At 41.1% G+C, this 13,937-nt stretch overlaps 1 protein-coding gene across 2 annotated transcripts in view; it reads left to right on the top strand.

Moving 5' to 3' along the window:
• LMTK3 (lemur tyrosine kinase 3) overlaps nucleotides 1-11,518 on the top strand; it is a 131,913-nt gene extending 120,395 nt beyond the window's left edge. For both annotated transcript variants that reach the window (XM_073571143.1, XM_073571142.1), the window contains exons 13-16: nucleotides 5,628-5,986; nucleotides 8,912-9,023; nucleotides 9,612-9,857; nucleotides 10,029-11,518. In XM_073571143.1, coding sequence (XP_073427244.1) covers nucleotides 5,628-5,986; nucleotides 8,912-9,023; nucleotides 9,612-9,857; nucleotides 10,029-10,045 — 734 coding nt within the window. In that variant the 3' untranslated portion in view covers nucleotides 10,046-11,518. The remainder of the gene's footprint in view (nucleotides 1-5,627; nucleotides 5,987-8,911; nucleotides 9,024-9,611; nucleotides 9,858-10,028) is intronic.
• The last annotated feature ends 2,419 nt before the right edge of the window (nucleotides 11,519-13,937 follow it).

Below are 13,937 nucleotides of genomic sequence, written 5' to 3'. Positions count from 1 at the left end.
GACAACCTTAATAATGGGAAATGGTTCTATAAAACTGGGTGCAAGCTTAGGAGATGGTACCTTAATATTGAGATTCCTAGTACACAGCCAAACTCTGTCCCCCTCTTTGAGTTTGCAACCTTGCTGATGACGCTTATCAGCCTGCCTTTTCCTGCTCTCTCCTGCTTTCTTGAAATGGATACGGGCCTTCTCCCAGACCCAGACCTAGGATGAAGTCCTAGATTACAGAAGAAGGGATACATTCTCAAGCCCTTGTGGTGTCTTTTGTTTAGGGCGACATCTGCTAAGGCTAAATATGATCCCCAATCATGCTGAGTATGGGAGCAAAAACCTCTTAGATAGGACTCCAGACACTGGTTGGTTCGCTCAGTTTGCCCATTGGTTTGAGGATGATAGGTGGATGAAAATGAAAGTTCCGACCTGAGGCATTTACAGAAAGACCTCCGGAATCTGGAGATAAACCCAGACCATCGGTCTGAGACAATATTCATGAGAACCCCATGTAATCTTACCACCTGAATGAGGAACAAATCTACCAAGTCCTGCGCAGTGGACAACTGAGCCAAAGGAACCAAATGGCATTGTTTAGAAAATCGGTCCACAATAACCCACACCTTAGTCATACCAGTTGAGTCAGAGAGATCCGTAATGAAGTTCATGGAAATGTGGGATCATGGATGTAAAGGAATGGACAAAGGGAGAAGTATCCTGGTACACAAGGCACCTTGTACCTGGCACAGATCTTGCATGCCTTAACAAAAGCTTCACCATCCTTACCCAAGGATGGCCACCAATACTTTCTACTCAACAGGTGACAAGTCCCCTTAATGCACGTGTGGCCTGCTGTGACCGAGTAATGACATTCTCTGAATAAACCCTTCCGTAACTGCACCAGAACTAATAATTATCATGAGGTGGGCTGGATGGAGCCATCCCCTGAGCCTTAACCACCTCACTAGCTAAACTGAAAGAAGAGAAAACAATGCCACTTGGAAGAATGAAATAAAGTTCTGTAATTTCAGACTCACTAGGATAACAACTCAGAGAGATAGCATTTGCCTGAACATTCTTGGTCACAGGGAGGTAAGTGATCGAAAAATTTAATATGGCAAGAACATAGCCTATTAGGCTTGTCTCGAGTCCAATCTCTTAACATTCTTTAAAAAAAAGACAGATTCTCATAGTCAGTAAGCACTGTGAATGGGTGCTTAGCTCCCTCAAGGAGATGCCTCCAGAGCTATCTTGATGGCAAGAAGTTCACAATTGGCGATGTCATATTTGAGCTCTGGAGGAGAGAATTTTTGAAAAGAAAACCCACAAGGCCTCAAATGTGATAGAGTGGTGGAAACCTGGGAGAGGACCACTCCCACCCCTACCTCAGAGGCATCCAATTGACATCAGGCTGGACCAAAACTGGAGTGGAGGGAAAGGTCTTAAGTGTAGTAAAGGCATTAATGGCCTCCAATCCCCAATTAGACACATCTGCCCCCTTATAGGTTAGATTAGTGAGAGGTTTCACCACCTTAGAAAAACCCATAATAAACTCTGGGAATAATTGGCAAAATCCCCAAACTGCTGCAATGCCTTGAGGTTAACAGGTTGTGCCCACTCCGAAACCCCGTGGGGGGAAGAGTGAATCCCAGGAACCTCAACTCCTGCACTTCGAATACACATTTTTCTTTTTTTTCTTGAAGATAATGATCCTATGATTGATGCAAACAATTACACAAATACCCAAAAGAGCATGGAAAATATCATTTACAAGTGTCTGAAACACAGCTGGAGCATTACAGAGCCAAAAGGGCATGACACAATACTCATAATGACCCTCAGGAGTATTGAAAGCCATTTTCCACTCATTCCAATCCTTAATTGAAACAAGATTATAAGCCCCCTTAGATCCAGCTTGGTTAATCAACTTGCACCCACCAGTTGAGCTCACGATAGTCAATACATGGTGTCAAACCACCATCCCTTTTGGCCACAAAAAAGAACCCTGCTCCTACCACGGAATTAGCAGGGTGAATAAACCTATTTTTTGACACTTCCTGAATATATTCCCTCATAGCTTGACTCTCGGGTTCTGACAGGTTAAAAATCCCACCCTTAGGTAACTTTGCACCCTCAATGAGCTGGATGGAACAATCATAAGTTCTATGTGGAGGTAATTTCTGGGAGGCCTCCATGGAGAACACCTGAGGGAACGATGACACATAACACGGGACCTGGGAGGTGGAACCTACTACCTTAGAAAGGATTGGAAGTTGGAGGACCACTTAACAATAATTTTTTTGCTAGGGATACCTGAGTGCCAAGCTGGGGATCCCTTAATGCAGCTTAGGGAGGTCGTTTCCCACCGGCTCCAGACATGGACATTTATGTACCAGATGGCGCAAGGAACCGCATAGAAGACACTGTCGCCGACACTATATTTGCTGCCTTTACTCTTGAGAGGTACCAACTTCACCAAGCTACACAGGTTCTCCCTCAGCCTCAAGACAAGTAGAGGGTATGGATGAACTCGGCCCGAGGAACAATTTGTCCCAACATCTCTCCTGTTTTCTCCAATCGAGTCGCACAGCTAATGTCATGGCGGCTTCCAAAGACCAGGGAGGATAGTGGTGCACTAGCATATCTTTAATATGGTTGTTAAGCCCAGACAGGAAGGTACTATGAAAAGCGGAATCATTCCACCCAGTCTTTATGTACCACCTATGAAACTGGGAGCAGTAGTACTCCACAGTGAAGTCCTGCTGACATAACGCGTTAAAGTGGGATTCAGCTAAAGCCACCCGGTCCGGTTCATCATAAATTTGCCCCATAGCCTTAAAAACTCACACACTGATGAGAGTATGGATGAATCTGAGGGCAATGAAAATGCCCAGGACTGGGGATCCCCTCTAAGAAGGAAAATAACAAGACCAACCCAAGTATTTTTGTTCCAGGAGGAAACAGGGTGAAGTTGGAAATATGATTTGCACCTATCCTTGAAATTATTAAATTGTTACTTATCTCCCCCCCCCCCCCAAGAAATCAGGAAGGGGCAGCTTAGGTTCTATGGGACTGGGGTTAGAACTTGCCTGTGTTGGGGGAACCCCCTGAGCCAGGGTCTAGCTGTGCTGGTTCATGGTGCCTGCAAAATCCTGGAACATTCTCAGAAGACCCTGCATCTCGTCAGTAAGCTGCTTGACCTGATCAATTTTTTTTAATATATACCTAACTAGATATAAATGTCTGTTTATTCTGTTATGCATCTATGCAGAGAGACCCAGCAAGTCTGGCACCAACCAGGAAAGGTGCAGCCACAGACACACTTGGCACAAGCTGCACAGCTAGGCTGGCCCTAGAGGGCTTGGAATACTCTTCACTCAGCTCCCAGAGATGGAAGGGGGACTTTGGGAGAGCCCTTCCCAGGCCCACTGTCGTCTGGCAGCTGGTATCTGGAGACGCGGCCGGTGCCTAGTCAAGAACCAGGTGGGTACCTCTGCAACAATGCCTGGGGGTGTAGCACAAAGAGGCAAGGGGAAGAACGCTAAGGAAAACTCTGAAAGGATAGCTACCAATATTGCCAGCACCATTCACCTCCGAAGCACATAGTAACTGCAATAAACAACAAAGGCTTGAGCAGGGAGCATGGTTAAATAGCGCTCCTGATGCTGAAGGAACTGATCAGGTGTTGACTATCTCTCAATCATCCCCAGAAAACCACTCCCTGCTAACTTGCACAGCAGAAAGGACACAATCCCACCACTGCCAGACACAGCAACGTCGAGTGTTGCCTGGCAAGCGGGGAACACAACGATCCATGTTCCCCGGGAAGAGAAATCTGTGGGAGATACAGCGTCTCGCATCCCCACACATCCAACCACTCCAGAACGCAACGCTCCAAGAGATTGGAATGGTTTCCCTAGGTGCATGGTAGCTCCGCCTTCAGGATCAGGACAATGGTGGGGCTTGCAACCAGAGCAGTGTCGCATCAGAAGCGAACCATTCCCAGGTGGGTGCACAGAACCACAATTTTAACAGTACTGCTTTGTATTGAAAGAGAAGTTGCTAACATCACTCTGTGTGTTTGGTAGACATGCACTTTTCCAACAGGACAATAATCCAAAACGCAAGACCCACGGTACACTAAGCTTGGATTTTCCAACCTGGGTTTTGTACTTCTATGGCTTTTTCCAGGGCACTTTTCTGTGTTCATTCCAGAAACTGGAATCTGTAAGGCTATGTTCATATGTCTAGTATTTGCCCATTTTTGGATCCATTTTGGGATGACATAAGCAAAAAACAATCTGATCCAGTACAGAATCCATTCATTTTGGGTCTGAAATACCCTAAAATGCCTTCTGTTTGACTTCAATCTATTTTTATCTGGATCAAAAATTGTAGTCTGCACAAATTTTTTTTGTCCAGCAAAAAAATAAAAAACAACTGGATCATTTTTTTTTTAACGTTGAAGTCTATGGGAAACCGATCATAATGGCTGGTGGTCTATGTCTTCTATTAGCGGATCTGTTGTTTAAACACTGCACATGCCCAGTGCACTAGATGTGTCTCAACCACTCAAAAATGGATTGGTTACTTTTGGTACAAAAACGGATGCAAAATGTATGTCAAAAGGCTTATCTGGTTTTGCTCTGTTTGTAAAGGACCCATTATTTTTTTTTTAATATTTGATCTATTAAAAGGGAAGACCACTGGACTTATGAACAGAGCCTAACTTGGGTATACTGATAACCAAACAAGCTAAACAAGTGTTGAAAACTGTTTTGTTGATGTACAAGACAGGGCTTCTTGTAAATTTCTTAAAATTTTGGTAGTTCACTTTTAAAAACTATTAAAAAGTAACTAAATTTTAACTTTTTTTTTTTTTTTTTTTATAATTAAGTCCAGCATTGAAAGTTTTTGAAACTCTCCAAATCACTTTATTAGGGAATTAGTCTTTATTCTTGTAAAATAAAGAACTTGCATGTTAGTGCCTTCAAAATCTTTTTCCCAGTATATTTAACTACCTTTAGAGCTTCATTGAGATGAAAACATACTCATTTGGAGTACAGATGACGGCAGGGGTGAGTCAACACCTGTCTCATCCTCTCTGTTCAACTGATCAGAGCAATCTCTTACAGCAAGTTTAAACCCAAAGTTAGCCAGACAACACAGGTGCTGAGCTGACCCTTTCACTGCTATCATCTGTACTCCAAATTAATACGTGATTCAATGAAGCTAAAAGCAGGCAAATTGACTGGAAAATTAGGGTTTTGGAAGCCAATTGATTTGCAGAATTTCATAACTTTCCATGTTGGACAAATAAATTAAAAAAATTGTTTAGTTACTCTTTAATAGAAACTAACTTTTTTTCCCAATCACAGCTTGTCAATAAGTAAAATTAGCATTTAGGAAAACAGCATAAAAAAGTAATAAAACTGTTTCAAAGATACTTGGTTTCATGTTTGTTAACTGTGTCATTATAGTCACTAATAGTATGTTTTTTGAAGGGACTTTACACTATGAAGCCATAGAGTGGAAATTAAATATATTTTATTACACAGTTTTATTTCAAGAACATACCATAGCATTATAATACATTTTATCAGATTACATTTCTTTCTTTTTTTTCAACCCTGCAGCAAAAGTGGCAAGACTTTCTCTGTCTCTTCCACCATTAAACATCCAAGCGTTCCAAAGCTCCAGTGGACGCAAGTCTTTTTGGGACAGTGAAGAAGAAAAGAGAGATGCTCATTATAGCAAAGAGGATGAGGATGAGGACGATGAAGGCTTTGGTCTTCCGGAGCATCAAAGAACAGGCTCCGAATCTGAAGGAGAGGTTGCGGGAGTCCCCATTGTAGTAACAGAAATGGATGATGGACGAAACCTTCGGAGTCTTCTAAAGTCACCGAAATCTGCTGATGAGGTAGATGATGACCTTGATCGAAAACGAAAAATGGTGTCCTTTTTTGATGATGTAACAGTTTACTTATTTGACCAGGTAAGAAAAAATTTAAAGAGAGTAATGGTAATGCTTTAACAATGCAGTCATAATACCATACTCGTAAGAGTGTTGCTCTAAGGATATAGCAAAAACCTGGTGATAGATGCCCTTTAACCTGAAAATATAGGATATATTTGGATAATATCGTTGGCACTGACAAATTCTGTTTCTCTGCCTCCTTCAGATCTTAGATTTCTTCAAATTATTTTTATTAAACTTTTTAGTGAAGGAGTAACAACACACACGGAAGGATATATATACTGCTCAAAAAAATAAAGGGAACACTATTCCATTTGCAACAGGCTGTTTGTGTTCCCTTTATATATATTGAATATAAACACATGGATAAATCAATCAAACCAATGCAGTAGGAGGTAGTATGGATGGGAGCTAACAGTATGGGATAAGGAGGGACCTTTGAGTTTCCCATCGTTCTGGGCATCCTCCTTGAGGTCAAAGTAAGCATTCTAGGTGTCTCCCATCAGGAATGGGACCTCCACTTTAACCCATTGGGAAATTGGCAAACTCTCCCACTCTGCTGTGCATTCAGACATGGTGAGGAAAGCTTTTCTGTTATCCTCCAGACTCATCTTTCTCAGTGCTGACCTGACTTTGTCCCGGGTGTCATGACGAACCGGGTTCGGCGGTGGGGGTGTCTCTCACAAGACCGTAATCTGTTGCAGAATCAGGTTGTTAGTCGGCTGCTTCAGGTTCAGTTTCTGCTGTTACCGCTGCTGTTGCTGCCCTGCTGTTACAGCTGAAACTGCAGCTGTTGCTTTTGGGTGAGGACCAAATGCTTTAGTAGCTCCTCCATATTGTCCATGGGCCTGACTTGTAACTTTGCAGGCTTAGTGACCAACATGCAATTTTCTTCGGGGTATGTCTCAATTCACACTGCCCACATTCTCCACCATATGTAAGGCAGTGGTGCTTCTGTTAGTGAATTTAGTGAGACAGTGACCCAGGCAAGTTAAGTAAGCATCCTTTATTGTACACATACTGCATATATGAAATCGCTCACCTCCGGATTACAGCCCGGAATAAGTAAATGAAGTCCAGTGCCACTGGCACTTTCAGCCCCATAAGGTTCTTGGGTGCTACCGTTTTCACCACGTCAGTGGCTCTGGTCTTTGTTAGCTTCACACAGCAAGGCATACAACCACAACACCTTCAGTTCTGCTGCATGTGAAATCCAAACACAAAAACTTACACACCCAAAACCTTAACTTCAGTTTTAAATGAAAACCGTGGCCATGGGTCACTTGCAAGACCCGGACTGGAGGGAGAGATCAGTCCCACTACCATCCTACAGATCTTACCAAAAATAACAGCCCAAGACAAGCTTTCCTAAACTGACTTAGTCCAGTATCTTGACCCAGTTCACGCTTACTTTTATTTTGCACGGTAACCACAGCCATGGCTGGGATTGAATGCACTCCAGCGGTTCAGTATGCGTCTAAGCACATTCTGGGGGATACATAATGGGCCTCACATATGATTCCCCTCACTGTCTCAACCTTATAATTTATTATTATTTTTATTGGTTTTGTCCATATGAATTAAGTTTGGCTCTCTATATGCATTACCCTGTTGACACCAATGTATCTCTTGTTTTTAATCCCTTTTGTTCATTTTGTGTTTAATAAAAAAATATATTTTTCATTATCTTGTTTTCTGGCAATGTTGTAGAGGTTCAGTGCCTATTCAGTACCTCCTTCCCCTTTGGCTTCACATATTTGTCTTTTTTGGGTACCATTTATGGCACATTCCCCTAATTGTTCAGTGATGCCAGTCAGTTTCCTTTCCTTTCAGCATTTTTGCAGCATTTTTATAGCGTTTTTTCACCCTTAGAAAATCAAGAGAATGTGAAAAAATGCTTTAAAAAAATGCAATGGCAATTTCGCATAGTTTTGAAACGTTTTTTGGTGAATAAAACTAACTTTAGTAAATAAGTACTGTAGACTAAGCATGCATGTAATCCACACCCATAAATGCATCAAAAATGCAGATCGCAGGTTTTGGCTGCAGAAAAAATTGCAGCAAAAGATGCTGCATGTAAACATAGCCTATCAGTCATGCAAACTTGACCCGGTGCACAAAAGTAGCTGATAAAGTATTTACTCCTGGTGACTCTCCTCCTGAAGCGATGTCCCCGGCAGCAGCACATACAATATCACTCCCACTGTGGTCTCTCTGCACTAAGCAGTGAGATCCTGCAAATTATCGCAAAATTTTTCTGCTTTTGTTGGTATGAGAACATGGTAATCAGAGCAGAGACCAGGGTGGCTGTGTTGGACACTGAAGCAGTGCGCAAAGGAAAGGAACACACTTCTAATGAAATAACTGTTCCTGGCAGCAGAGCACTTCCCGTTTTCTCCTGCCAAAGGATGTGCATTAGAAGTATGTGTGGCGCAGAGGGATCAATGAGAAATTGTGTCATCTACAAGATGGCGGCACGCATCCATTGAACATTAGGTATATAAATCCATGGTTTTTAGATAGTTACTGAGTAATTTAAAAAAAAAATAAAAAAAATGTAATTATATATTTGTGTTTACGATTTGTAAGCTTCATCCTAAATATATTAAAAAAAAGTAAAAAAAAACTAATTTCACCACAGCTTCGACACAGCTCCACCAAAATGGGAAGAGCTAGGGCGGGAAGGGAGCGCCATGGGTGGCAGTAAGATTTGTGACAAGGCTCAAGCAGGCACATGCCACTTGTCAGACTCTACAAATTCATTAAGAGGCACGTGCCATCAGGAGCATCTGACTCCATTATCAAGATCAGCGTTGTTAACTCCATTCGTGATGAATCGGAGGGTGCAAATCTTAGATTAGTGGCTTTTCATAGATTTGATGATATGGAACTCGAGTCACTCTGATCTTTGTTATGATTTTGTTTTGCATGTGTTTGTTATAGGAGACACCCACCAATGAGCTAAGTAATCCAAATGCACCAGAAAATGATCAAGTTTCCCAGAATCCTTCACTGGAGTCAAGTCTGGATGCCTTCTCGTCAGCCGATGGTTTCAGTAAGCAATATCAATGTCCTACAACAAGCCATTGACATCCACATAATTACAGCGCCTTTATATTTAAAGAGAATGTCCCAGGAGATTCCGGCTTAGCTATAACTGAGACTCTCCATTCAAAGGGGCTACCTTTCTAACAATCAACTTCTCCTATGTCTTTTGTATGCAGTAGGCCTTCAGATATCATCTCATTAACACCTTTACCTCCTCACATAGTTGCTACTGGCTAAAGAAGAAAACTAAACACTTCAGCAGTCCAAAAACACAAAGCTTATTTAGCTTCACCTACAGAAATGCTATTGCATACTATCCAGCATTTCAATACACTAAATTATGACATTTAAGCCTCACCCTAGGACCACCCAAGAAGAACATGTGTCCCCATCTTTTGGGCAGGTTTTCAAAAATTCTCTTACTTTATTGGCTTGTCCCAACAAACTCGGTGATATTGGCAAGTCTTCTGTTGAATGGTCTTATTTGTTGACCAAGTAAAATCAGGAGAAACCTACGTATGTGGAAGGGGCAGGACACCCAGTGCTGCCCTAATATATGATTTCTATTTCATAATGTGTCTTCTGTGTCTGATAGGTGGAAGTTTTGAATGGGACGATGACTTTCCCTTGATGACTCAAAATTCCACATTCCTTCCCATGGCAGCTGAAGGCGCAGCTCTCAAGTCACCTATAAGCCCTACTGGATCCATACCTCCTGTACTTCAAGGAAAGCGAGTGGAAGGAAATCTAATTGACTCACTAAGGTTCACCCGATTCACTGTCTCACCTGCTGTAGAACCACATGTTCCATTATGTGATTCAGATGTAGTTCCATCCGCAGGTTAGTATCATCATTGACTCATTTCTCCAAATAGTAGAGGTTGAGTAGAAACCTGAGTCCACACCTAAAGACTCAACTGTTGAGTTGTACAAATGGTTTTTGACAATGATCGGAAAATAAAGTTGTTAATTCTATTAGCATGAGATCCATGACCTTTGTGTTTTTCTGTAGGTGCTATTGAAAACTGAAGACATTTTGGCCTCCAAGAGATCTGGCTGTCATACCAGAGTCAGTGAAGCCTCATGCTACTTTTCTATGGACTTTCTATGGTTCTTTCTTTCTGCTTATGTCTGAGCAAATATACTCTTTTTCCACAAAGGTAGATTCTCTCTGGATTATCAAGATCCATGCATAGACGAGCACCGCAGATTGCAATTTATGAAGCAAAAGAACATATTTGACCGTCCTATACATGCTCTTCATAATCGAGCCCGCGTGGGAACTCTTCATCAGATATTTTGGATAATCAGCTCTTCTCTTGTCTACTGTGCAAGATGATTTCTTCATATTGAAAAAAAATAATGTGCCAAACTGACTCCATTTTATTTGATGTCCAGTTCCAGCTTTGGTCTTCAGTCTGAACATCAGCATCTTGTGGGCTCAAGTGAATGGGACTGCAGTGTTTACAGCCTCGGTTTACAGTTCTTTTTTTATCGCTTTTTTTACATTTTTCATACTCTTAGCTTTCCTGGGAGCTAAGATCCATTTCAAAGTGTAGAGATCTTATATATCATACATGGATATTTAGGCCACGAAAGCACCAGTCATATTGACTTCCTATTACAAAGCAAGTCTAGGAACCCTTGTGATAGAAATATTTTTCCTTTGGCTTGCTCCACTATGTTGATGTTGTCCGTGTGCGTGACACCATGTTCTGAGATTGCAAAATCAGTGCTAAAACCGGGAAATTTTTTGGAATGTTTTATTTGGATATCCGCCTTATTCTCAGAGTGCCAAAACATGTATCCAGTTCTTTACACTCCAGGCCATGCATTTCATAATCATAGGGTTACGGTAATACTTTCATGATCATTCTTTTACACCTTGCAGTCTTCATCTTACAAAAAATAGGAGAATTGACGCCTTCAGACATTTTCCGCCTGCTAGGGGAAGTGTTGGCAAAAGTACTTTAGATAGAAATATAACAGAGATGTTTAAGCTGAGAAGTTTCAACAACTGTCAGCAGAGGCGAATTACAGATTTTTTTTCCCGAACAGAAGCAGTGGGGGAAGACGTTTTATAAGCTGCGTACATGCCGCAATTATTTATAGACCGCCATTTTCTTCTTCAGGTGAGATGAGAAAGCAAAAGCCAGCGGGTGTTTTATTCAGCTCTGTCTTGAGCTTAGAGTGTTTCTATATTAAGAAAGGTTAAAGGACTGTGAAATTGAGAAATTAATGTGTATTTTATCATATTACTAAGGTAGGTAGATTTGATGTTCCTGATGTGAGGCAGTGACATATCAACGCATATCAATTGGTGTTAGCTAATGAAGTTTCCTTATACATTTGCACACTCCAGGGTCCATTTTTGGAAAATTTGTCATAAATATTAGGCTTACCCACAAAAATTCAGACATTTGCTATGTTTTAAAGAGGACTTATCAACAAGTCAAAAATTACCAGTTTGCCCTCTCTTTTTATTTCTGCTGCTGCTCCCCTGAGTATTCCATTTTTTTTTTACATTTTGCCATACGGTTCCAAAGACATAAGCCTTTTTATCAAATGCTATTTTTTGTGGTCCTTCCGAGGGGGCATATCTCACAGGAAAATTATGCAAAGACCCATATGGACACGTCCCTGAGGATCACATAAACCACACCCACTTGTAAATACCATAAAAATTAGCACTATATAAAAATACCCGGATTTCCAGAACCATATGTCGGAATTTAAAAATCAAAACAAAAAGGGAATACTCGGGAGTAGCAGGAAGAAAATAAGAGGAGAAACTGAACATTTTTGACTTCTTTAAAGTCTACTGTATTTGCAGCATGAAAAGCTGCTGAGGGGCCTTCTGTAGAGGAATGGTCTGAGAGATTTAGGACTCAGCCTCTTCCACCATGGGTGGATGACTCTGCATAAGATTCCCTCTCTACTATATTGGAAAGGATGGTGGTTCCTCTCTAAGTCTTGGGCCATCCTGTGTAAGTAGTATACAGGTGTGCTTGTGTGACCCAGCACTAGTATAGTTACCAGCATTCCCAAATTTACCAGAACTGTCCCAAATTTTCAAAAATAATCTAAGGAAACTATTTGCTTACTTTAATTCCCAAAGGAGCATTACTTGGCTTATAAGTCTCCCTACACCGACTCAGCTCTCCCCACCAGGATAAAATCTATCCATTTATCCCACCATAAATAATAACAACATATTTGAGCTTTTCCTGGCCCAAAAAGAGGCATGCCTTGCACAACTATACCTATAAGTGGTTGTCCATTCAGTTTTGGTTGGTCTTGGAGACAGAACTTTAGGCATCCCTATTTTCCAACTATGTTAGTAAGTATGCACTAGGAGAAGAGCTTCACTTTAACTTTTACTATGAGGCCAAATCTCCTCTCAATATGCCTCAGGAATGGCGGTAAATTTTGACTAGTTGTATTGTGCATTGTCCCTGGTTATTTTTCTTTGCGCTTCACAAACCTTCCTCTTCATATAGCGCAAACTGTTTTATTTCCTCCACAGGAACTTCAGAACTTCAGACTGTAAACCTGCTACTGGTGGTAATCTGGTTTACTCCTAGTGCCAAAATTAATCCAATAGTGACCTTATTGGTTAAAGCAATGACATAACTGACTTTTGGTATATAGAGAACTATTCTAAATTCAAATGGTACAATGAACTATCTCTCTGCAACACTGATTTTATTTTTATTATTATTGTTTGCACTGGTGGTAGTGAGACAATACTGGCAAGATGCACACAAGGCCTGATTTTTGTGAATTTTTACTGTGAAAACAAAGCAGGAGTCACATAGAGATGGATAATAGTAATGACTGTGCTACTGGACACTGGAATAATGGCTGCTATCAATGAATGGTGAGAATATGGTTTTTATTAGAGCTCTATGGCCAAGCTGACTTGATAATAATACAGAAGATATCAGCTGGTTGATCTCTTGCTAGATGACTATGTTAAAAGATCAACTTCTCTGATGCAGAGACATTAGGAACAGCTTGGCTTCATGGAGAATTTCCGATATTGGGAAATTTGTGAAGTTCACCTTCTTCATGCTGGATGAAACCTTTGAAGAAAGCTAATGACTATTCTGAAATCTTGGTTGGTTATAACATTTCACTGGATGCACTCCTTAAACATAGATCAGGTCTTCTCCAGATTCTATAACCGTCAGCACCAAGTTTTCTCCGGTTCCCATGAGCGGCACAGAGTATACTCAGCATCTCACTATGTCGACTGCCACAAAATTTGTACGGCTTTTACAATGCATCATAACAATCCAGGCTTCATGAATGTGTGTTTTGTATGTTCCTTTTTACTTTTCTTTATGATCATCCATATTTTTTATTCATTTCTTCAATAATAACTGTGAGCTAAAGAAAGGTAATTGTTAGTAAGCAGTGTGTTTCCTCTCCTAATTAAAGAAGCAGTACTAGACACGTGCCAATGATGCAAAACATCAATGTCTTAGTCTCAAAAATCTTCGCCTTAAAAAAATGTGTTTTCAGTTATTACATTTTTATGGGGCTGATTAATATTGCTGCTTCAATTATTTAGGTTGTATGCCTTAGGACTGTGATCTTCAACCTTTCTTACCTTGAGAGTCACATTCAGCTCTGAGAGAGCGTTGACAGCCACATCCAGAGCCTCCTCGAAGGTGAAGTTCAGCTCTTGCCTCCCCCACCATAGAGTTCCCATTATCGGTATAATGTCAGCCAAAGTTTCCCCACAGATTCCACACCAAGGCAAGGTACTTATATCAAGGGGTTCCCACCTTACTCACCAAACTATTGCTACAAGCACCCCCTCTATCTGGCAGTATCATATTATGTCCAGTTTAGCATTTACTTAATGTAACTCTCCTACCCCAAAGCAAGTATTCACCATCTAGTTCTTTGAGGG

Source organism: Dendrobates tinctorius, unplaced genomic scaffold (genome assembly GCF_039654945.1).
Source record: "Dendrobates tinctorius isolate UK_male_01 unplaced genomic scaffold, ASM3965494v1 ptg000028l, whole genome shotgun sequence".
Taxonomy (NCBI): Eukaryota; Metazoa; Chordata; class Amphibia; order Anura; family Dendrobatidae; genus Dendrobates; species Dendrobates tinctorius.
This window is presented reverse-complemented; position numbering and strand designations above follow the sequence as displayed.